Below are 25,680 nucleotides of genomic sequence, written 5' to 3'. Positions count from 1 at the left end.
CCACAGCGCGCCGGTGTCCCCGCCTGCTCAGGCCCCCCAGCACTCGGCGCCCAGCGACGATAGGTGAGTATGTTATTTTTTTTATATATATCGCAGCAGCATACGGGGCATATAATACAATGGAGCATCTTATGGGGGCCATCAACCTTTATGGAGCAGCATACGGGGCATATAGTATGGAGCATCTTATGGGGGCCATCAACCTTTATGGAGCAGTGTACGGGGCATATACTATGGAGCATCTTATGGGGGCCATAAACCTTTATGGAGCAGTGTACGGGGCATATACTATGGACCATCTTATGGGGGCAATAAACCTTTATGGAGCAGCATATGAGGCATATACTATGGAGCATCTTATGGGGGCCATCAACCATAATGCAGCAGCATACGGGGCATATACTATGGAGCATCTTATGGGGGCCATCAACCATAATGGAGCAGCATATGAGGCATATACTATGGAGCATCTTATGGGGCCATCAACCTTTATGGAGCAGCGTATAGGGCATATGGATGGGAGCAGCAAATTACAGAACGGTGGCGCAGGATGGGAGCAGCACATGACAGAACGGGGGCGCAGGATGGGAGCAGCACATGACAGAATAGGGCAGCACATGACAGAACGGGGGTGCAGGATGGCAGCAGCACATGACAGAACAGGGTGCAGGATGAAAGCAGCACATGACAGGATGGGGGCGCAGGATGGGAGCAGCAAATGACAGAATGGAGGCGCAGGATGGGTGCAGCACATGTGAGAATGGAGGCGCAGGATGGGTGCAGCACATGTGAGAATGGAGGCGCAGGATGGGTGCAGCACGTCAGAATGGAGGCGCAGGATGGGTGCAGCACCTGTGAGAATGGGGGCGCAGGATGGGAGCAGCACATGCCAGAATGGGGGCGCAGGATGGAAGCAGCACATGACAGGATGGGGGCGCAGGATGGAGCAGCACATGACAGGATGGGGACGCAGGATGGGGATGCAGGATGGAGCAGCACATACCAGGATGGAGACCATATACCAATATAAATGCTCGCCACCCGGGCGTAGAACGGGTTAAATAGCTAGTTGGATTATAATTGTATCCTAGCTACATGCATCATTATTACTCTGATTTTCTTTGGGGGGGGGGGGAACGGGAGCACGTAGCTGGTAATAGCTTATTTTATTTTCTTTGTCACTATAAATACTATGGTAATTCTTACTTGGTCATCTTTATGCGGGGAAGACATGGGCAGCAGCAGCAGCATGGTCCGGTGTTGATCTGAATCTCTGTGAATTCGAATTTCTTGACAATTGCATCTTTTCCTCCATAACCTTCTATAATAACCATCAAGGTAAGGTAGAAGCATACTGCAAAATACCTTTGAAAAATAATGATTACCACAATGAATTATGAATGTTATGCCTTCATGTCCATCAATAAATATCTATAGTAGGCTGTCAATGGTAGATACAGTAAACTGATTGCTGAACAACTTTCTTTATTCCAATAACTGAGATTCCATCTTAAAAAGAACCCGTCATGAGGTGATAAGCAGCCAGTTTTAATTATATTTTCTTCTCACTACTCCCCTGAGTATTCAATTTTTTAAAAAAATCCACCATACGGTTTTAGAGATAAGGACATTTTTTTACTTTGAATTTTTATGGTCGTTACAAGGGAGTATTGCTCTCAGCCTAAAAAGACCCATCTAGAGAATTGTGTGAGCCATGTCCCCTTGGCAAAGGCCATGAAAATTTGCAGCAAATAAAAAGGACCATCTCTCTGGAACCATATGTCGAATACTCAGATGAGCCGTGAAAATAAAGTAAGGCCGGGGTCACAATTGAGTGTGTAATGCGAGAAACTCGCTTGAGTCTCTCGCATCAATACCCGGCACTGCCACCGCCACTCAGAACCGAAGCGTGCAGCTGCATGTATTTCTATGGATTCCTGCTGTTCATTTAGTTTTAAGCACAGAGAAGCAGCAGCAGCAGCATGTAGGAAATTGTACAGCAGTGTTGAGCTGTGTCGATGTGAATCCAGCTCTGGGGTGAAGAAAAATGACTTGTTAGAAAGCTCAGTGCAATCTTCTGCCTGTTTCCTCACTTCACACCTCTCTAGTCCTTACGCCTCTCTTCTCCACAGTTTTTAATGGACCGTGTAACCTGGCACCACAGTGATCAGGCAGTCCACTTTAGTTGTGATAGTTTCTTCTCAGTGTAGATGGCTGATCAGGAGGCAGGGGGAAAGGTAGAAGTGGCTGTTAACTGGGTAAGGCAGCAGATTTCTCTTATAAGATATATTACAAAGTTTGTTATATTTGGACGGGTGGAGATGAATGGAAAACAAGCGGGTGGGAAGGTGTATATAAATGATTGGCCCAGCCATGATGAACAGAGAGCCTGTACTTGGCTTAAACAGTCATTCTGTGGTGACAGAGGCCCTTTAAAAAAGAGGTTTGTTTTGTCCTGACTAGTGCTTGTCTGAGGGGCTGTACTACAGCCTAATCACATTTATAGAAGATTAGACAGATTACCTTTCTTTTGAGGAAACAAAGCATTCCTATAATTAATATTATTTTCTATATACTGTATGATATCATTCAACATTGATCTACTACTCACGTGCCAGTCCCGATTTCCACAAACATGGCTGAACGCGGAATCCACAAACCCAAGCAGGTAAATATTGAGATGACCTAAAGCAATATACACAATTGTCAGAACAAAAGTCAACGCACATAAATTACACATGTACGGTATATTGTTTGTCACATTTTCAACAAAACTTTCAATGGGGCCATGACGAAAAAACATGTTACAAACTTTTTAAGCTGCATTCCAGCCCCAATCCTCTCGGCCAGTGCCACCGAGAAGACCAAGCAGAGGCACCTGGGCAGCACATGCACAATGACAAAGAGAATAAAGGAAATTCCAGCATCTGCTTGATGTTGTGATTAAAACATGACTTTTAATGATAACATTTAAAATGAAAAAATTATAATGATAAAATTGTTGTGGGGGAAGAAGGAAGGAAGTGAGGAGAGAGGTGGAGGATGCTGGAATCCCCTTTTTTCTCTTTAACCCTGCAGCTCAGCTTCCCTGCTGGAGTCCATGCACCACACCCTACTATGAAGGCTACTGTATATTCACACACATGGTGAGTTGAAAAAATCCCTTGCCTTTTCCCCTTTTTAATTTCAGCATGCACAATAGACCCAGGCACCCAGATATCATGACAGTTGGCACAATTGCCAACCTGAATGTCCATATGACAGGCCAATTGTGAATCAGTCAGGGGGTTTGGTGGCCTGTGAAGGATCATGTGCGGCTTTTCATTTAATGTGTAATGTTCTTTGTCAGCAATTGTATTCTATATTCTATCTGGTGTGCTCACTTGTTCTAACTTAGCTTCTTCTCCTGGGTAAACCCCTGAATGCCAACTCTGGTTTGACATTGGACTGTCTAATTAATTAATATTTGTAGTGCCTGACCTCCTGTATTCTGACCTCGCTACCCAACTGCATTTTTGGTTTGGATTTTGTCCATTATTAATTCTCGTAAATGTGGAATAATATTTGCGCTAAGAATCTTATCCGGGAGGGAGATAGGGCAGAATGGACAAATATTAGCGCAAAAATTATTCCAAATTTACGTGCATATTGTCTGGTTTCGACAGTAGGGTGGTTACTGTTTTATTTTTGTAGCTGAATCCTCCCCAGTGGGTACTAGCGCCTTTTACTCTTCTTTCCATTATTGATTCTCACTGTACATCCTCTGTTATTTCAGTGTCACGGGGGAAACTACAACAGAGAGGAGCCAGAAGATCACGCCATCTCGTTTCAAGTACTCCTGCATTGGTTAGAAGAACTTCACCATCGGTTTAGACAGTGCAAGATTTTCCCTTGGTGGCAGTGCAAGGGTTGTTCAGTCGCTCCTGGAGCTTTCCTTCCTGGATTGTCTCTGCGGTTCAGTGTTGACAACTACACTCTTCTGTAATTTGTGGTTGGAGTTGGTGTTTGTAGATTGTTCCGGCAATTGTTGTTTGGAGTTTTGTCTGTGTGCATAATCCTCTCCTATTTGGTTTCACTTTCCTTATACTCCCCTTGTGTCCCACTCTGTTATTTGGTGTGTGTATTTTGCATGGCTGGTATTTCCATTTATCCCTGTCTGTCTTCCCTTGTTTGTCTGGTTAGTGTGTTCCTATACACTTCAGCTTCCCCCTACCCTGAGTGGGGGAGGGGATAATCAGGGGTTGTTTTAGGAGCATAACAAGGCACGAGAACTCGGCGTCTTACCTTCAGAAGTAAGGGGGATAGGGATAGACTAGTTTAGCACCTAATTTTCCTCGGCAGTGTTGCTACACAGTTTGGGCTATGAACACTGGGGATCAAGTACATCTAATACTCTCTAGATATTAATAGCATTTTTTTGCCTTGTTTGCTCATGTTTGTGTGTGTAACTGAACTACACACAAGATGAAGGAATGAAAGGAAAAAGGTGGTGATGGATGGTGAAGTAAAATATACATACTAACGTTATATTTTGTAGTGGTGATATTTGCATATAATGATTTTATAATGAACTGAAACAGAGACATATAGACATTTGACTGAATATTTTCACTACATTACATTACTTTTGTCTATTGTTTAGAGTGCAGGATTTGCTAAAGAGTTTGTAAAACTGCAGAAAATTTTGAGCAAAGAAATAATCCATAAGCATTTGTAAATTAGCATTCCCACAGCCTGATCAGCCCAGGGACTGTGTGATCATAGATTTGACTCCTGCTAGCACTCTAATAATGTGCCCAAACCATATGATACTTCACAATCAATCAGTCCAGGAGACAGGAAAATTAGCATGTGCATACACTTTGGAGTAGGAGTTTGCATTTGCTGCAGCATAATGCTATGACGATTTTATCAGTACTCTTTATTAAATTGTATGAACACATCTGCCGTTAGGCACAGGATGTACATCAGGGGTGTCAAACTGCATTCCTTGAGGGCTGCAAACAGGTCATGTTTTCAGGATTTCCTTGTACTGCACAGGTGATAATTTAATCACCTACACAAATAATGAGTTGGTGATTAAATTATCACCTGTGCAGTACAAGGAAATCCTGAAAACATGACCTGTTTGCAGCCCTCGAGGAATGCAGTTTGACACCCCTGATGTACATCTTTTTCCAGTGGCTCACTTACTTCCCATGATGATGCCAAGTTATGGCGAAACATGTCAGAAAGAATCAATACTGAATTTTAAAGGGAATCTGTCACCAGATTATTGCTTCCCCATTTGAGGGAAGCTTATTGAAGGAGCAGAGACCCTGATACCAGCAATGTATTCCTTGCTGGGTTGCCTGTGGCAGTTTTGATAAAATCACTGTTTTATCTGCTGCAAATTTACCAGTTTGTGGAATGCTGAGCTCTGTATAACCCCTCCCCCACCTAATGGACAGATTTATGTGTGCACTGTGCATATGCAGAAAGCTACTAATCAGTGATGGGGGCTGGGTTATACAGAGCTTGTGAATGCAGGTTTGCAGGTTTACTAGTCCTCTAGTGATAATCTCCTGCTGATTTTATAAAAACTGTTGGATCGCCCCCAGGGGCCGTGGGGTACTTGGTACCGGTCCTGCGGTTCACAGAGGGATGTCATGGTGGCTGACCCGGTCCGTGGCCCTGGGGCGTCTGTGTAAAAGGGAAAGGCCTTTAAAGGGAATGTTCGTGACGCCACCTGTGGTATTCGATCAGGGTGACCAACGCTGCTTTAAGGGGTCCGCTGGGGTGATGTTATGGCACTAGATGTATACCTTCCCACAGGTGAAGTATGTCCCCAGGGCTTCCCAGTGTGTAGATGGTAGGATGGTGAGAGGCGAAGTAAAGAACGAGGACACACGGTTGCAGTCTTTACCTTTACTGTAGACTTCAGCATCCACAGTCCAGAGCACCAGATCACAGGGCAGGTAGAGTCCGGTTTGGAGGCAAGTCTAGAGTCCCCTTGTCCAGATGGAAATCAGTAGCCTTACCTTGCGCTGCAGTGGTGTAGTCCTCTCCCCTGTATATAGTATATACCTGTATGTCATCTCCCCTGTATATAGTATATACCTGCTGTATGTCATCTCCTCCTGTATATAGTATATACCTGTATGTCATCTCCTCCTATATATAGTATATACCTGTAAGTCATCTCCTCCTGTATATAGTATATACCTGTAAGTCATCTCCTCCTGTATATAGTATATATCTGTATGTCATCTCCTCCTGTATTAGACCTCGTTCACACGTTATTTGGTCAGTATTTTTACCTCAGTATTTGTAAGCTAAATTGGCAGCTTGATAAATCCCCAGCCAACAGGAGCCCTCCCCCCCGGCGGTATATATTAGCTCACACATACACATAATAGACAGGTCATGTGACTGACAGCTGCCGTATTTCCTATATGGTACATTTGTTGCTCTTGTAGTTTGTCTTATTAATCAGATTTTTACTTTTGAAGGCTAATACCAGACTTGTGTGTGTTTTAGGGCGAGTTTCATGTGTCAAGTTGTGTGTGTTGAGTTGCGTGTGGCGACATGCATGTAGCGACTTTTGTGAGATGAGTTTTGTGTGGTGACATGCGTGTAGCAACTTTTTGTGTGTCGAGTAGCATGTGACAGGTTAGTGTAGCAAGCTGTGTGCAGGAAGTTTTGCGCGTGGCGAGTTTTATGTGTGGTGTGTTTTGAGTACATGCAAGTTTTGTGCGAGGCAACTTTTGCGTGTGTTGCAACTTTTGTGCATGTGGCAATTTTTCCACGTGGGCAAGTTTTGCGTGTGGAGAGTTTTCCATGAGGTGAGTTTTGCACATGTGGTGAGTTTTGGACGAGCCTAGTTTTGCATGTTACGAATTTTGCACGTGGTGAGTTTTGAGTGGCGACTTTTGTGTTTTGACTTTTATGTGGCGAGGTTGGTGTACACTGTGTTCCAAATTATTATGCAGATGACATTTTTCTCGGATTTTCCTAAATGGTCGGTGCAAATGACAGTCAGTCTAATAAAAGTCATCACCCGTTAGAGTATACATCGAATTTTATTGAAGAAACCTCCCAATAATAACAGTATAATCTCCAAAATGAATAAAAACTCAAAATGCACTGTTCCAAATTATTAGACACAGTAGAATTTCTAAACATTTGATATGTTATAAAGAACTGAAAATGCTCATTTGTGGAATTTGCAGCATTAGGAGGTCAAATTCACTGAACAAAAAAGCTATTTAACTCCAAAACATCCTAACAGGCCAAGTTACATATTAACATAGGACCCCTTCTTTGATATCACCTTCACAATTCTTGCATTCTTGAGTTTTTGGAGAGTTTCTGCTTGTATGTCTTTGCATGAAGTCAGAATAGCTTTCCAGAGCTGCTGTTTTGATGTGAACTGCCTCCCACCCTCATAGATCTTGTGCTGGATGATTCTCCAAAGATTCTCTGTAGGGTTGAGGTCAGGGGAAGATGGTGGCCACACCATGAGTTTATCTCCTTTTATGCCCATAGCAGCCAAAGACTCAGAGGTATTATTTGCAGCATGAGATGGTGCATTGTCATGCATGAAGATGATTTTGCTCCTGAAGGCACGTTTCTGCTTTTAGACCATGGAAGAAAGTTGTCAGTCAGAAACGCTATTTACTTTGCAGAGGTCATTTTCACATCTTTGGGAACCTTAAAGGGCCCTACCAGCTGTTTCCCCATGATTCCGGCCCAAAACATGATTTCTCCACCTCCTTGCTGACGTCACAGCCTTGTTGCGACATGGTGGCCATCCACCAACCATCCACTACTCCATCCATCTGGACCATCCATGGTTGCTTGACACTCATCAGTAAACAAGACTGTTTGAAAATTAGTCTGCATGTATGTCTGGGCCCACTGCAACCGTTTCTGCTCATGAACACTGTTTAGGGGTGGCCGAATAGTAGGTTTATGCATCACAGCAAGCCTTTGAAGGATCATACACCTTGAGGTTCGAGGGACTCCAGAGGCACCAGCAGCTTCAAATAACTGTTTGCTGCTTTGTAATGGTATTTTGGCAGCTGCTCTCTTCTTAGTCCAATTAATTTGTCTGGCAGAAACCTTCCTCATTATGCCTTTATCTGCATGAACTCTGTCTGTGCTCTGTTTCAGTCACAAATCTCTTCACAGTATGATGATCACAAAGTTTTTGTGAAGTATCTAATTTTTTCATACCTTGTCCAAGGCATTGCACTATTTAACGCTTTTCAGCAGCAGAGAGATCCTTTTTATTTCTCATATTGCTTGAAACCTTTGGCCTGCTTAATGTGGAACATAATTTTTAAGTAGTTTTCCTTTAATTAGAATCACCTGGAAAACTAATTATCACATGTGTTTAAGATTGATTTCAGTTATCTATTGAGCCCTGAGACACAATACCATCTATGAGTTTATTTGAAAAACAAAACAATTAACTCTTTATGACACTTAAATCCAATTTGCATAATAATTTGGATGGAACACAGTGTATGTGTGGTGAAATGTGTGCTGAGGGTGGTATATGTGTTCAAACACGTGGTAGTGTGTGGCTTGTTTTGTGTGTGTGTTCATATCCCCATGTGTGGTGAGTATCCCATGTCGGGGCCCCACCTTAGCAACTGTACGGTATATACTCTTTGGCACCATCGCTCTCACTCTTTAAGTCCCCCTTGTTCACATCTGGCAGCTGTCAATTTGCCTCCAACACTTTTCCTTTCACTTTTTCCCCATTATGTAGATAGGGGACAAAATTGTTTGGTGAATTGGAATGTGCGGGGTTAAAATTTCGCCTCACAACATAGCCTATGACGCTCTCGGGGTCCAGACGTGTGACTGTGCAAATTTTTGTGTCTGTAGCTGCGACGGTGCAGATGACAATCCCGGACATACACACACACACATTCAGCTTTATATATTAGATGATCCCTGGAGCCAATCAGCGGCCTCTTCATTGTCCCCACCTTTGGACCAATCACTTACCTACGTCCAGAGGAAGTGAAAGGAAGGAGGAGAGAGTGAAGCGGCAGATGATTGGCCGCAAGGATCACGTGATGTAACAATGTCACATGAGCCCGGGAGAAACGGTTCCGACACCAGTAAAACAGCGTTGGCATCGGAGGTGATTAGTATAAATCTTATTTTACTGGGGGTCAAACATACGGATTCAGAAGGGTTTGACCAAGTAGCGGACAACCCCTTCAACATTTACACAACTGTAATTCTATTTGTACAAAATGAACATGTGAAATGAGCGGCTATTGAGGCTCTCACCGTTGGGGCGGCGCTGCTCCACAGGGATGTTCTCTTCTTCATTGGGCATTGCACGTTCTTTAGAATATAAACAGCGTCTTCCAGATAAATAATGACTGAGATGATGGAAAGAACAGTGAGAATCCCCATTATGCTCAACTGCAAGGTATCCACCACTAAAAACAGGAGAAGAGGTGTTAAGGTATAGATGGTGCCGTAAGGTTAGACGGGCTGCAGCATGATGCAGGCTACAGTCATTCGGTCTGTACAGTAAAGATCAACCCTTAATGAATGTAGCCAAAGTTATGGAAAATTTGAGACACCCTAAAAATACTGACATTGTGCTAACCTACTCTATGAAGGGGCCCAAGGTGAGTGCGTATAGATTTGTATTTTTAATGGAAATGCTAAAATTTACTGAAAAAAATTTTCTTTAGAGCTGGTGGCCAGTTTGAAAGGTCAGGACATTGACTTATAGGTAGTGACCATAGATGGCGCTAAATAAACAGTTTTCCATACTTAGGTATATTGGAGTTGCAGTGATCTATTTTCTAAGGAACCCGCTGCCCAAATGTTGGTAATCTCACCTGGGGCCTCATTCAGACATCTGTCTATTTCCCACATGTGGAAAAAAAGAATGACCTTGGATGAGATTTTCACAAGTGTTTGGTAAGAGTGTCTGTTTTTACCATCAGTGATTTTCAGATATGCAAAAAAATAAAAAGGTTCAAAGCTTCTGCTTATTGTGATTTTACGACCTGGCAGCACACAGATTCATGAAAATCACAAAGCCAGGAATTGTATAGTTGAATGTGATCCGTGACTCAGACCAAACACTGACAAGTCTCCGTATCTTGTTGCAGACGCAACAAAGCATGGACGTGTGAATATCAATATAGGTAATAATGGCTACGTGCTCCACGCGTGAAAAACACTTATAGAACAGATTCAACAAGTGCGTAAAAAACAAACATCTAAATGAGGCCTAACAGCTTACATTTAACCCCATCCTGACGGGGCCAATTTTCATTTTTGCTCTTTCATTTCTTCCTCCCCTTCTTCCTAGAGCCTTACCTTTTTTTTTTGAGACAAAGTCATAAAGGTCTGTTTATTGTGAGGTGTGTTGTAGTTATCAATGACAACATTAGTTTCACCATATGAAGTATTGAAAAGTAGGAAATAAATTCCAAGTAGGGTGAAAAAATGTAATTTGCCATTGTTTATTTTCATTGTGTTCACTTGCCATTTGCATCTTTCGCTGCAAAAATTACATGGCAACATGATTCTTCATGTCAGCAATAGGAAACTTGTATTTTTTTTTATTTTACTGGTGAAAATAGTATCCAAACTGCATTTCTGAGACCCATAACTTTTTATTGGTACATACAATATTTGACAATTTTGATATTACATTTTGAGGAGGGGGGGGGGTGGCCACACCAATTCGGACATTTTAGGGGGAGTTTTTTGGATTTTTACAGATATAATGTTACCAATTATATTATGTTACTTTTCCCCAGGACACTTGAGCCCTGGTTATGTCATTGTTTTTGTACTTTATTATTGCAGTATATGGGTGAAACTAATGATCTCATAGTAGTAAAAAGATGGCGGCAACAGGGACCTTCAGTGGGTTCTTGGCTGCTTTGGCACCCCACACCACACCGAGCCACCTAGATGCTGCGGTCAGAGTTGTGAGCCCCCCTCTATACATGCGCACAGATGTCAGGAAGGGGTTAATTTTATATAATATTGTATATACTGTAAGGCAGTGACCGGTGACATATGCGAGGGTCGCTATGTATCCCCCAGGATGTGCTTAGAAGCATATTAGATCCGCTGGAGTGCCCTGTGCTCACAGCAGGTTTGTCTGTGAGACACAGGGAAGAATAAAAGTGAATGTGAACTGGATCAAGTTATTTGACCCAGAAATTATTCAGGAAAACCCGGTATGGGCTTTTATTTTTGAAACGGACTGCAGGAAGGTACTGGGGCCGGTCCGTTTCCTCCAGCCCAGATCTTATAGTGGCCCATGGCCATAGAATCTGGAGGAAAGAAAAAAAAAACCTGCAAGAGTTTGGGTGTGTCAGTATTGGTCTGGGAGTCAGACCTAGCAGGAGGCTTATGAGGAGCTCTTTCCGTGTGGAGCAACACGGGCCAGGCAGAGCCTAAAAAGCCTGACACCCCAGCGTACACGGAGGTGAAATACGTTCATGGCAACAGATTGTGGACTGTCTTTACTTTTCCCGGCTGCATACCGAAGGACTTGTTTGCTTATGAGTATGCTATGAAATAAACAAGACTTATTTTGAATTTTGTATGGGTCACTGCCTACTCACTGCACAGCAGGGACATTGCTGCATCACATATGGTGGAGAATGCGGGCAGTGTGAATTAAGGCATACCCCAACACCATTTGCATGACTGTTATTAAGCCTGTTACAGCCTGTTACATTACAATTCAGGCCTACAGACAAAATGGAGGAGATCCTAAGGCAGCTGGTCCTCACACAGCAACAGCAGCAACAAACTAATAACCTGTTGCTGCAGCAAATTACAGCCCTGCGTGAGGCACCTCCAGCACCGACCCCCAAACGTCGCGATGCCCGAGAAAAGGTCCGCTCTGCTTTAAGGAAATTAAGTCCGGAAGATGACGTTGAAGCTTCACCATCTATGAGCGCACTTCAGAGCGGGAGAATCTGCCAGCAGCACAGTGGGCTGAAGTTGTGGCTCCGTTCTTGAGGGGTGATGCGCTAAAGGCCTACTTTGACCTCAGTCGGGAGGATGCCCAGGACTATTCCAAGCTAAAAGGTGAGATCCTTGCCCGATTGGGGGTTAATACTTATATGAGAGCTCAACGGGTGTTTTCTTGGACTTTTGTGGAAGCCCAGCCTGCCCGGTCTCAGATTTTTGACTTACTGCAGCTTGTGAAATGGTGGCTCCAACCTGAGACTTTAACCACAAGTCAGATAGTGGAGAGTGTGGTGGTCGACCGACTGGTGAGGGCTCTGCCAGCAGCCATACAACATTGGGTGGGTCAAGGGGACCCGGGTACCCTAGACCAGGTTGTAGGTCTGATAGAGCTATATAAGGCCACCCAGGACTTTATACGGGACACTGCTACGCTTCGGCTGTCACGTAAGGCTCCGCCAGCTCAGGAGTCTGAGAAAAGTCCACGACCCTCCACTGGGACAAAACCGGACCGAGTCCATGCTGAGGGGTTGTCTCAGAAAGAGAGTGACCACAGACCTGTGTCCCCTAAACTGGCCCCAAGGTTACCTCGTGCCACAGTCATTATGTGTTGGCGGTGCCAAGAACCTGGACATGTGGTTGCCAATTGCCCCCTAACAACAGAACCCATGGACTGCGGGTATACCCGCCGGGTGTCTATGTATGCCCAGCCAGTCTGCATTGCCACTACAGACCCTGCCGGTACCGAACCTCAGCTGTGCAGAGTACTCGTTAACGGGTACCAGACGGATGCTCTCGGGGAGCTTTGTGACCCTGGTACACGGGTCCCTGGTTGCTGGGGACAGTCCAAATGAACGAAAGGTGGGAGTAATGTGCATACATGGGGACCTCCGAGAGTACCCGACTGCGGAGGTCACGTTCTCCACTCCATGTGGAGAGATAAAACATGTGGTGGGAGTGGTAAAGACTCTTCCGTATGGGACTGTGATGGGTAGAGACTTGCCCTTGTTCTGGTCCCTCTGGGAGACCAGAGTTAACCCTCCCAGGGTAAAAAGCATTCCAGGTGCAGAACCCGAAGATCTCGAGTCAGGGACACCAGCCGTTGGGGTCGCCACGATAGGGACAATGTCTAATCCCGATAGGTTTCCCCTAGAGGTGTTGGCAGGAGAAGTGGAAGAGAATCCACCAATACCTGAACTGGAGGTGTCACCTGGTAAGTTTGGGACTGCCCAGCTCCAGGATCCCACTCTGACCCGGGCAAGGGAAAGAGTAATTATGGTGAATGGGGTGGCACAACAACCTGGTGCAGAAAAGGAGTTTCCCCGGATGATGATCAACCAGGAGTTACTGTACAGGGTTGATAAAATCTGGGATGAGGTGGTGGAACAACTGGTAGTGCCCCAACCCTATCGTCGGGCAGTGCTCGACATGGCTCACACTCACATGTTGGGGGGGCACTTGGGGGCCAAAAAGACGTTAGAGCGCATATTACAGAGGTTTTTTTGGCCTAGTGTCTACGCTGAGGTTACAAAGTACTGTGACACATGTCCTGAGTGTCAACTAACTTCACCCACCACGAACTACCGGAGTCCGTTAGTGCCTCTGCCCATCATAGAAGTACCTTTTGAGCGGATAGCGATGGATCTGGTAGGACCAATAGTAAAATCCGCCCGGGGCCACCAGCACATATTAGTAGTCGTAGACTACGCCACCCGGTATCCAGAAGCGATACCGCTCTGGCACACTTCGGCTAAACTAATAGCCCGTGAACTGTTTGCCATGTTTTGTCGCCTTGGGCTTCCCAAGGAGATCCTTACAGATCAGGGAACCCCTTTTATGTCTAAAGTGACTAGGGAGCTATGTAAATTGCTCCAAATTAAACAGTTACGTACGTCAGTGTACCATCCACAAACCGATGGGTTGGTCGAGAGGCTTAATAAGACCCTCAAGGCCATGCTCAAAAAGGTGGTCGCCAAGGATGGGAAGGATTGGGATATGTTATTGCCATATTTAATGTTCGCCATACGCGAGGTACCGCAGGCGTCCACGGGGTTCTCCCCATTTGAACTATTGTATGGCAGGCACCCGAGGGGACTGCTGGATGTAGCCAAAGAGACATGGAAACAGGAGCCCACTCCACATAAGAGTGTTATCGAGTATGTGGCAAGTATGCAGGATCAGATTGCGGTCGTGCAACCCATAGTAAAGGAGCATCTCTTGGATGCCCAGGCCGCTCAGAGCCGTACATATAATAAAAGGGCCACGGTCAGGACCTTTAAAGAAGGAGACCGGGTGTTGGTACTAGTACCCACCCCAGAGAGTAAACTCATGGCCAAGTGGCAAGGGCCTTATGAGATACGGGGGAAGGTGGGGGAAGTGAATTACAAAGTGTACCAACCTGGGAAAAGAAAACCCGAGCAGCTGTACCATGTAAACCTGCTAAAGGCCTGGAAGGACCGAGAATGTTTGGTCATAGAAGCAACTACGGTCATACAATCGGAGGTCCCTCTGGCACTGGCCAAGGACACAGCCGGGTGTGAGGTAAAAGTCAATGATGCCCTCACAAAACAGCAGCGGCAGGAGGCTCGAGCTTTGGTACAGCAGAATATGGATGTATTCTCAGAGCTGCCGGGGCGAACCTCAGTGATTCAGCATGATATTGTCACTGAGCCTCGGGTAAAGGTGCAGATGAAACCGTACCGAGTGCCAGAAGCCCGAAGGCAAGCCATCGCGGCCGAGGTAAAGCAAATGCTTCAGTTGGGAGTCATTGAGGAGTCCCGAAGTGAGTGGGCTAGCCCCATTGTACTAATACCAAAACCTGATGGGTCATTACGCTTCTGTAATGACTTTAGGAAGTTAAATGAAGTGTCAAAATTTGACCTGTATCCCATGCCACGGGTGAACGAGCTAATTGAGAGACTGGGGAAGGCCCAGTACTTCACCACGCTGGATCTCATGAAAGGTTACTGGCAGGTTCCCTTAACAAAGTCAGCGAAAGAAAAGACTGCTTTTATAACCCCATAGGTTCTCTATCAATACGTTGTCTTACCTTTTGGGTTACATGGGGCTCCGGCCACATTCCAGAGGTTGATGGACATTGTGATAGCGCCACATAGAGATTACGCGTCGGCCTATTTGGATGACAGTCATCTTTAGTACCGACTGGGATACCCATCTGTTCCAGGTACAAGCAGTACTGGAGTCTCTTAGAGTCGCAGGGTTAACAGCAAACCCAAAGAAATGTGCGATAGGTCTCACGGAAGCCCGGTACTTAGGATTCGTGATCGGCCGGGGAGTTATCAAACCTCAAGTGAACAAAATTGAGGCCATTCAAAACTGGCCCAAGCCCTTAAGTACCAAACAAGTGAGGGCATTCTTTGGCATCATTGGGTATTACCGTCGATTTATACCCAATTTTGCTGGTAAATCGGCTTCCCTAACGGACCTGTTAAAAGGGAAGAAAACGGTGATGGTCAAGTGGAATCCTCAAGCAGAGGAAGATTTCCAGTCTCTGAAGTCGGCGTTGTGTGGACAGCCGGTCCTCATCAGCCCCGACTTCAAGAAAACCTTTACTGTGCAAACCGATGCCTCAGAGGTAGGCTTAGGAGCGGTGCTATCGCAAGAGGTGAACGGGGATGAGCATCCAGTCACCTATTTAAGCAGGAAACTGACCCCGGCAGAGAAAAAATATAGCGTAGTGGAGAAGGAGTGCTTGGCGATTAAATGGGCCTTGGAGTCCCTACGCTACTATTTGCTCGAGCGTCAGTTTCAGTTGGTAATGGACCATTCACCCCTTGTCTGGATGAGAAATGCAAAAGAGAGGAATGCCAGATGGTTTTTGTCCCTACAAAACTTCAGCTTCTCTGTGGAACATCGGGCTGGGAAATCACAGGGAAATGTGGATGCCCTGTCACGGGCACCATGTATGCTGACAAATGTTCAACCCCACAAGTCTGAACAGAGGGGGGGGGGGTATGTAAGGCAGTGACCGGTGTCATATGCGAGGGTCGCTATGTATCCACCAGGATGTGCTTAGAAGCATATTAGATCCGCTGGAGTGCCCTGTGCTCACAGCAGGTTTTCCTGTGAGACACAGGGAAGAATAAAAGTGAGTGTGAACTGGATCAAGTTATTTGACCCAGAAATTATTCAGGAAAACCCGGTATGGGCTTTTATTTTTTAAACGGACTGCAGGAAGGTAGTGGGGCCGGTCCGTTTCCTCCAGCCCAGATCTTATAGTGGCCCATGGCCATAGAATCTGGAGGAAAGAAAAAAAAAACCATGCAAGAGTTTGGGTATGTCAGTATTGGTCTGGGAGTCAGACCTAGCAGGAGGCTTATGAGGAGCTCTTTCCGTGTGGAGCAACACGGGTCAGGCAGAGACTAAAAAGCCTGACACCCCAGCGTACACGGAGGTGAAATACGTTCATGGCAACTGATTGTGGACTGTCTTTACTTTTCTGCATACTGAATGACTTGTTTGCTTATTTTTCTGGTTTGTGAGTATGCTATGAAATAAACAAGACTTATTTTGAACTTTATATGGGTCACTGCCTTCTCACTGCACAGCAGGGACATTGCTGCATCACAATACATATATTCAAGCTGCGTTTCATTGGGTGACCTACAGTATGGTAATCGTGCGGCTGTTGGTGGTAAGGAGAAGCAGGATGGCGGTATACTGTAGTTGTTCATCAGGAAGTAAACCAGCTGCTTGGGAATCCTGTAAAAAGGGAAATCAGAAGAGAAGTGGAGCAATATCATACAGAACAGTGGTAAAAGACAGTCGTACGTAGACGCTCACCCACGTTTGGTAGTCACCATTATAATGTCAGTAAACACCATTGTGTTATATTTTGCATTTAACCATTTGCAATGGAAATCAATGATGTAACCAGTAAGCAAAGTAGAAGGAAGCACCGAACCTACTGTGTCTACATGTACATGAACTGGTAGAACAAGCAGCTCTACCAGGGCCTTAGGTGTTCGACTAAAATCAGTTGTATTCATCTTAGGCTGGGTTCACACTGCGTTGTGTGAACCCGTTTAACGGACTACGTTACACCGCGGCATAACGCGGTGTAACGTAGTCCGTTAACGCCGCCATTACAAGCAATGGCGAGCGCATCGCTAGCGCACGCCCATAATGGGCGTGCGCTAGCATTGTCCCTTCATTGAGTGCCGGACCCGAGACGCCGCCTGCAGCGTCTCCGGGTCCGTCACTGCTAGCTCGCCGCTAGCGCAGATGGAGCTAGCAGAAGCTCCAACTGCGCTAGCGCTGTGCAAGTGCCGGCACTTGCGTTAGTGCAGTCCGTTTAACGGATATGTTGAACGGACTGCAATAACGTAGTGTGAACCTAGCCTAAGGCCTGTTTCACACGTCAGTGGCTCCGGTACGTGTGGTGACAGTTTCCTCACGTACCGGAGACACTGACTCACATAGACACATTAAAATCAATGTGCCTCTGCACGTATCAGGGTGTTTTCGTTTGCAAAACACGGAGACATGTCAGTGTTCATGGGAGTGCACGGATCACACGGACCCATTAAAGTCAATGGGTCCATGTAAACACATACCGCACACGGATGCTGTCCGTGTGCCATGCGTGTGCTGTCCGTGTGCATTTTTCCAGTCATAGGGTTAAAATTGTAAAAATTGTTGCAATACACGGACTCAGACACACGTACAGCACACGGACCCTAAAATCGTACTCATGGACATCACACAGATCCCACACGGATGGCCTACGTGAGCACACGGACACACGGACACGGATAACTCCGGTACCATTTTCTCCGGTACCGGAATTATCTGGACGTGTGAGACTGGCCTAACAGGTTGTTTTGGCAACAGACTCATGGATGTCATCAGTCTCCACTCAGATTGGTACAAAGATTTCTGAAACCAAATTTGCAGTGTATAATTTTGATTTTTACAGGGGAAAAGCAAAACGCATGTCTATTGCAGTCAGCCACGTGGTTTTGCATCTGAAGCAGCTGATTTTAAAGAAAATCAAATATTCTTTTAATAGGTCATTCGAAAATCACAGCGGAACCTCGAAGACACAGTTTTCGGCCATGTCTCTGGAGCTTATGATCTGGTCTTACCCTAAGGTGTAAGCAATGCATGTGACGGAAACACCACCCACTGTGATGGCAAATAGTTGCATAGTTTTGGCGCAGGTAGAGTAATCACTGCTCTACTGCCACACCGACGATGCCTGTACCCTTATGTTACTTTCACACAATGCGGCCACGGTACGGTTGTTTTCTGCGATAATGGAAAAATTGCAATGCTTTTACGCAATTTTCAAAAAGGGCTGCAAAATTGTAAATTGTTACTGTGACGGTGACCAAAAACTGCTCTATGGCATATTGTGAATGCAAGCTTAGAACTTCTAATAATTGACATTCTACAGCTCTGTTCTGAATAATATGATACAGCTGAAGAGAATTTTCCCTGGTTTACCCTGGTTACCAGCGTAAACGTAAAAAAAAAAAAACACTACATACTTACATTCCGTTGTCTGTCCTCTCCGGCGCTCTGCTTCTCTGCACTAAGCGCCGGCCGGAAAGCAGAGCACAGCGGTGACATCACTGCTGTGCTTTCCAGCCGCTGCGCTTACACAGTGCAGAGAAGCAGAGCGCCGGAGAGGACAGACACCGGAATGTAAGTATGTAGTGTTTGTTTTTTTTTACATTTACACTGGTAACCAGGGTAAACATTGGGTTACTAAGCGCGGCCCTGCGCTTAGTAACCCGATGTTTACCCTGGTTACCAGTGAAGACATCGCTGAATCGGCGTCACACACGCCGATTCAGCGATGTCTGCGGGAGTCCAGTGACGAAATAAAGTTCTGGACTTTCTGCGCCGACCAACGATGGCACAGCAGGATCCTGATCGCTGCTGCCTGTCAAACTGAACGATATCGCTAGCCAGGACGCTGCAACGTCACGGATCGCTAGCGATATCGTTCAGTGTGAAGGTACCTCAACAGACAGTTCTCCATCCTCCTCCTTCTCGACCTGTCCTCTGCATTCGACACAGGCAACCACTGCCTACTGCTACAGATTCTTTCTTCCCTTGGCATCAAAGACCTTGCCCTGTCCTGGATTGCCTCATACCTTCCGGACCGCACATGTAGCATTTCCCACTCCCACACTAACTCCTCATCCCGCCCTCTATGTGTTGGAGTCCCTCAAGGCTCTGTCCTAGGGCCCCTACTTTTTCTGATCTATACCCTTGGCATAGGACAACTCATAAAGTCCCATGGTTTCCAGTACCACCTGTATGTGGACGACACTCAGATCTACCTCTCTGGCCCAGATGTCTAACAAAATGGACGAATTAGAGCTAATGTTGTTGGAGCATAATTATGACACGGTGGGGATATCTGAGACATGGCTGGATGAGAGCCATGACTGGGCTGTTAACTTGCAGGGCTATAGCCTGTTCAGAAATGACCGTACAGATAAGCGAGGGGGTGGGGTGTGTCTATATGTAAAATTGTCCTTAAAACCCATCCTGCGTGATAATATAGATGAATTTAATGAAAATGTAGAATCCCTGTGGGTGGAGATAAGGGGAGGGGGAAAAAATAATAAATTACTGATAGGGGTTTGTTATAAATCTCCAAAAATAATGGAAGCAATGGAGAATATCCTCGTAAAGCAAATAGATGAAGCTGCGACTGAAGGAGAAGTCATTATTATGGGGGACTTCAACTACCCTGAAATAGATTGGGGAACAGAAACCTGCAGTTCCAGCAAAGGTAATCGGTTTTTGACAACTATGAGAGACAATTACCTTTCACAACTGGTTCAGGACCCAACAAGAAGGGGGGCACTGCTAGACCTAATATTAACCAACAGGCCAGACCGCATATCAAATATAAGGGTTGGGGGTCACTTGGGAAATAGCGATCACAAAATAATAAGTTTTCATGTATCCTTTTAAAAGATGTGTAATAGAGGGGTTACAAGGACACTAAACTTCAGGAGGGCAAATTTCCAATGGATGAGAGAGGATCTTGGTGCAGTTAACTGGGACGATATCCTGAGACACAAAAAATACACAAAGAAAATGGGAGACATTTATTAGCATCCTGGATAGGACCTGTGCACAGTATATACCGTATGGGAATAAACATACTAGAAATAGGAGGAAACCAATATGGCTAAATAGAGCTGTAAGGGGCGCAATAAGTGACAAAAAGAAAGCATTTAGAGAATTAAAGGAAGTAGGTAGTGATGAGGCATTAAATAAATACAGAAAATTAAATAAATTCTGTAAAAAGCAAATCAAGGCAGCAAAGATTGAGACAGAGATACTCATTGCCAGAGAGAGTAAAAATAATCCTAAAATATTCTTTAACTACATAAATAGTAAGAAACTAAAAAATGTTAGTGTTGGCCCCCTTAAAAATAGTCTGGGTGAAATGGTGGATGAGGATGAGGAAAAAGCCAATGTGTAAATACTGATGAAAAAAAGTCATTTAGCATAAGAAAATCCCATGGCAGACAAAATGACTAGTGATAAAAATTCCCAATTAAATGTCACCTGCTTAACCCAGCAGGAAGTGCGGCGGCATCTAAAAATCACTAAAATTGACAAATCTCCGGGACCGGATGGGATACACCCTCGAGTACTGCAGGAATTAAGTACAGTCATTGATAGGCCATTATTTTTAATCTTTAAAGACTCCATAATAACAGGGTCTGTACCACAGGACTGGCGTATAGCAAATGTGGTGCCAATATTCAAAAAGCAGACAAAAACTGAACTCGGAAATTATAGGCCAGTAAGCTTAACCTCTACTGTGGGTAAAATCCTGGAGGGCATTGTAAGGGATGCTATACTGGAGTATCTGAAGAGGAATAACCTCATGACCCAGTATCAGCACGGGTTTACTAGGGACCGTTCATGTCAGACTAATTTGATCAGTTTCTATGAAGAGGTAAGTTCCGGATTGGACCAAGGGAACCCAGTGGATGTAGTGTATATGGACTTTTCAAAAGCTTTTGATACGATGCCACACAAACGGTTGATACATAAAATGAGAATAATGGGGATAGGGGAAAATATGTGCAAGTGGGTTGAGAGCTGGCTCAGGGATAGGAAACAAAGGGTGTTTATTAATGGAGCACACTCGGACTGGGTAGCGGTTAGCAGTGGGGTACCACAGGGGTCAGTATTGGGCCCTCTTCTTTTTAACATATTTATTAATGACCTTGTAGGCCCCCTACAATTCAGAGTAGAATTTCAATATTTGCAGATGACACTAAACTCTGCAGGGTAATCAATACAGAGGAGGACAATTTTATATTACAGGATGATTTATGTAAACTAGAAGCTTGGGCTGATAAATGGCAAATGAGCTTTAATGGGGATAAATGTAAGGTCATGCACTTGGGTAGAAGTAATAAGATGTATAATGTTACAGGGTATATACACTAGATTCCTTGATAGGGCGTTGATCCAGGGAACTAGTCTGATTGCCGTATGTGGAGTCGGGAAGGAATTTTTTCCCCAATGTGGAGCTTACTCTTTGCCACATGGGTTTTTTTGCCTTCCTCTGGATCAACATGTTAGGGCATGTTAGGTTAGGCTATGGGTTGAACTAGATGGACTTATAGTCTTCCTTCAACCTTAATAACTATGTATAACTATGTATGTATAACCTCTCTGCTGTCCAGATTCCCGGAGTGTCTATCAGCCATATCCTCCTTCTTCACCTCTCGCTTCCTAAAACTCAATGTAGACAAAACCGAACTCATCATCTTTCCCTTATCTCACGTATCATCCCTACCAGACTTGTCTATTATGATAAACGGCATCACGCTCTCTCCCGCACCTGAAATCCTCTGCCTTGGGGTAACTCTCGACTCTGCCCTGTTCTTCAAACCGCACGTCCAAACTCTTGCCACTTCCTGTTGCCTCCAACTCAAAAACATTGCCAGAATCCATCCCTTCCTCAGCCCACAATCTAATAAAACTATTGTGCATTCCCTCATCATTTCCCCCCTCGATTTCTGCAACACCCTCCTCTGTGGCCTCCCCGCTAACTCTTGCACCTCTCCAGTCTGTCCTCAACTCTGCTGCCCGGCTAATCCACCTCTCTCCTCGCTACTCCTCTGTTTCTCCCCTCTGCAAATCCCTCCACTGCCTCCCAATTCCCCAATGAATCCAGTTCAAACTACTAAGACTGCCATTCACAACCTAGAAGAAAGACAGCGCCACAACGGTCAGTGATGAAGACCTTACGTGTTTAATCTGCCTCCTGCGGCGACGTTTCGGTACAATAACCTTTATCAAGCAGGTTATTGTACCGAAACGTCGCCGCAGGAGGCAGATTAAACACGTAAGGTCTTCATCACTGACCGTTGTGGCGCTGTCTTTCTTCTATTCTGGGATATGGACTTGCAGCCGGGCTGGACCCCTTGGCATTGATTTGCGCCAATATGCGAATGGAAGCTGTATGGACATAGGGTGCGGTTTTTCTCTTTTTGGATTTTTGCCATTCACAACCTGTCCCCTCCCTATATCCCTGAACTAATCTCCCAATATCTGCCCTCACATAATCTTCGATCCTCCCAAGACCTCCTACTCTCCTCCACACTTATTCGTTCCTCACACAACTGCCTCCAAGATTTCTCCCGAATATCCCCCATCCTCTGGAATCATACGCCTCAACACGTCTGATTATCCACCACCCTTCATACGGAACCTGAAAACCCATCTCTTCAGGAAAGCCTACAGTCTGCAATAAGCATTCTGCCGCCTCACCACCCGAGCTACCACCTCACCACCACCCGAGCTGCCGCCTCACCACCACCAGAGCTGCCACACCCTCGACCTTCTGTCTCCCCCATTATTCCGTAGAATGTAAGTCCATAAGGACAGGGTCTTCTCCCCTCTGTACCAGTTTGTCATTGTAAATTTGTTTACTGTAAATGACATCTATAACTCTGGTGCTATATAAATAAATAATAATAATATAGTGGTGCATTATATGGAACCCATCATATACTGGAGCACTATATGGGGCCCAGCATATACTAGAACATGGGGCTCATTATTCTGTTTGGAGCACTATGTGGTACCCATAATACTGTATTATACTGTATTTAGCAATATATGTGGCTCAATATACTGTATGAATCATTATATGGGGCTCATTATTCTGTTTGGAGCACTATGTGGTGCCCATATTACTATATGGAGCAATATATGAGGCTCATTATACTGTATGGAGCAATATATGTGGCTTATTATACTGTATGGAGCATTATATGGGGCTCATTATTCTGTTTGGAGCACTATGTGGTACCCATAATACTGTATGGAGAAATATATGGGGATCATTATTCTGTATGGAGCACTATATGGTGCCCATAATACTGTATGGAGCAATGTAGAGGGCTCATTATTCTATATGGAGCGCTATGTGGTGCCCATAATACTGTATGGAGGACTATACTGTCCAGTTTCTGGGCTATTGTAGAATTTATAATAGATATCACTAACAATGTAAAATATAAAAATAGGCCAAATATAATTTTCTATATCATAATTGCAAAGGATACACAAAAACTGGATGTCATATAGATGGTGTCCGTATGGCATCCTTTTATTAAAGCACCCATTAAATTTAAGGGGCAAGGCTAATCTGAAAAAAGGATCAGACTAGGATGTACTGTACTTTGATTTTTACACGAAAACCATCAGTCTGTGTTTTAAACTATTCATGTGAACTACAGCATGGACTTGCATTGGTAAGTTTGCTGCTGGTATGTTTTCCATTTTGAAGTTGGACAATACAGAGACGTATAAAATATGTTTGTCTGAACGAGACCCTAGGAGGGTACAAAGACTAAAGGTACCTTCACACTAAACAACTTCACAACGATATCGCTAGCGATCCGTGACGTTGCAGCGTCCTGGCTAGCGATATCGTTGTGTTTGACACGCCGCAGCGATCAGGCCCCTGCTGTGCCATCGCTGGTCGCTGCAGAAAGTCCAGAACTTTATTTCGTCGCTGGACTCCCTGCAGACATCGCTGAATCGGCGTGTGTGACGCCGATTCAGCGATGTCTTCACTGGTAACCAGGGTAAACATCGGGTTACTAAGCGCAGGGCCGCGCTTAGTAACCCGATGTTTACCCTGGTTACCAGCGTAAAAGTAAAAAAAACAAACACTACATACTTACCTTCAGCTGTCTGTCCCCGGCGCTCTGCTTCCTGCACTGGCCGTGAGCGCCGGTCAGCCGGAAAGCAGAGCGGTGACGTCACTGCTGTGCTTTCTGGCCGCTGTGCTCACAGTCAGTGCAGGAAGCAGAGCGCCGGGGACAGACAGCAGAAGGTAAGTATGTAGTGTTTGTTTTTTACTTTTACGATGGTAACCATGGTAAACATCGGGTTACTAAGTGCGGCCCTGCGCTTAGTAACCCGATGTTTACCCTGGTTACCGGCATCGTTGGTCGCTGGAGAGCTGTCTGTGTGACAGCTCTCCAGCGACCAAACAGCGACGCTGCAGCGATCGACATCGTTGTCGGTATCGCTGCAGCGTCGCTGAGTGTGAAGGTACCTTAAGTAAATGTAAAAGGTGTCAAATGAAATACACAGGCTGATACATATAAACCAGTGAAGGCTGTAGGGCATATGCCCATAACAACCACTGAGATTCTATCTGCTGATTTTCTAGTTTTCCTAACTTGAGAAATCACAGACCCAATACAATTGGTGCCTATGGGCAATTTGTTTCATTCTAGGGTTATATGTGATACCTCTTACGCCTTTCTCAAAGATGACTCCTAGATTGTTGAATTATCATGTGCAGCATTAATGTGTGATACCATAATGAGGTGACCGAAATAACAATAGTTATTAAGAAATTACTTTTCTTACCTGCAAGGCATTATTTAAAGCATAATATAAAAAAGGGAGCATTTAATTTAGAAAATGTCATGTGTAACATCATCCCAACCATACTGCATGATCCACGATATACATTTACTAAGAGAACTGTAGATTTCCATTTTCTAACAGCAATTCTCCAAACACTCAGCAATGTAATCTGTAGCTCTATGTTACTATAACCAGGCTCGGATTGGCCCATAGGGGAACAGGGGAATCCCCCGGTGGGCTAAGGGCCCCCAAACCCACTGTATGAGCAATACTTGGCTTAATTCACTTAATTTACGGTACTCTGTATAGAAAAAGCAGCATGTCATCCTTCATTAACCAAACTACCCAGTTTACTATTATATAGAAGGATGGGTACATTTGTGAACGAGGGAAATGTAATATTTGCATGCAGGTGAAAAGTGACCCCCCAAAAAGTCAATCTTACTGGTGTGCCCTTGGCACCCCAGTCCGTTACTGACTATAACTATACCTGGGGTCTGGCTTAAACTCTTCTACAGACGCCATTATTCAGATGCCGCCCTCAGATCTCGCTCTGCCGCTCACAGCTGTCCCAAACTCTGCTCTGGACAGTGGATAGTGGACTTTGTCAAGTTCAACTGCCTGTATAACGTCAGTTTCATTGGTTCACCCATGACTTTCAGGTCATTGATCTCAATACTTAAATGTGTATTAGATGTCCGAAGTTTCCTCTTTGAAGCTCAGTAGGGGATAAAGCTGCCTCTATAAACATTGCTCCATAGATACTTTAATATTTTGGTTTGCTTGTGCAGAGATCGCCTTTTTTTTCTTCCT

General features: G+C 44.9%; 1 protein-coding gene across 1 annotated transcript in view; it reads right to left on the bottom strand.

The window, feature by feature from the left end:
• SLC51A (solute carrier family 51 member A) overlaps positions 1 to 25,452 on the bottom strand; it is a 74,235-nt gene extending 48,783 nt beyond the window's left edge. Inside the window, exons 1-5 of the mRNA XM_069727066.1 lie at positions 25,358 to 25,452; positions 16,589 to 16,683; positions 9,292 to 9,446; positions 2,612 to 2,685; positions 1,207 to 1,365 (exon numbers count right to left, since the gene is read on the bottom strand). Coding sequence (XP_069583167.1) covers positions 1,207 to 1,365; positions 2,612 to 2,685; positions 9,292 to 9,446; positions 16,589 to 16,683; positions 25,358 to 25,392 — 518 coding nt within the window. The 5' untranslated portion in view covers positions 25,393 to 25,452. The remainder of the gene's footprint in view (positions 1 to 1,206; positions 1,366 to 2,611; positions 2,686 to 9,291; positions 9,447 to 16,588; positions 16,684 to 25,357) is intronic.
• Positions 25,453 to 25,680: the final 228 nt, after the last annotated feature.

This window comes from Ranitomeya imitator, chromosome 5 (assembly GCF_032444005.1).
Source record: "Ranitomeya imitator isolate aRanImi1 chromosome 5, aRanImi1.pri, whole genome shotgun sequence".
NCBI classification, from domain to species: domain Eukaryota; kingdom Metazoa; phylum Chordata; class Amphibia; order Anura; family Dendrobatidae; genus Ranitomeya; species Ranitomeya imitator.
Note: the sequence above shows the minus strand (reverse complement) of the source record. Positions and strands in the feature narration are given on the sequence as shown.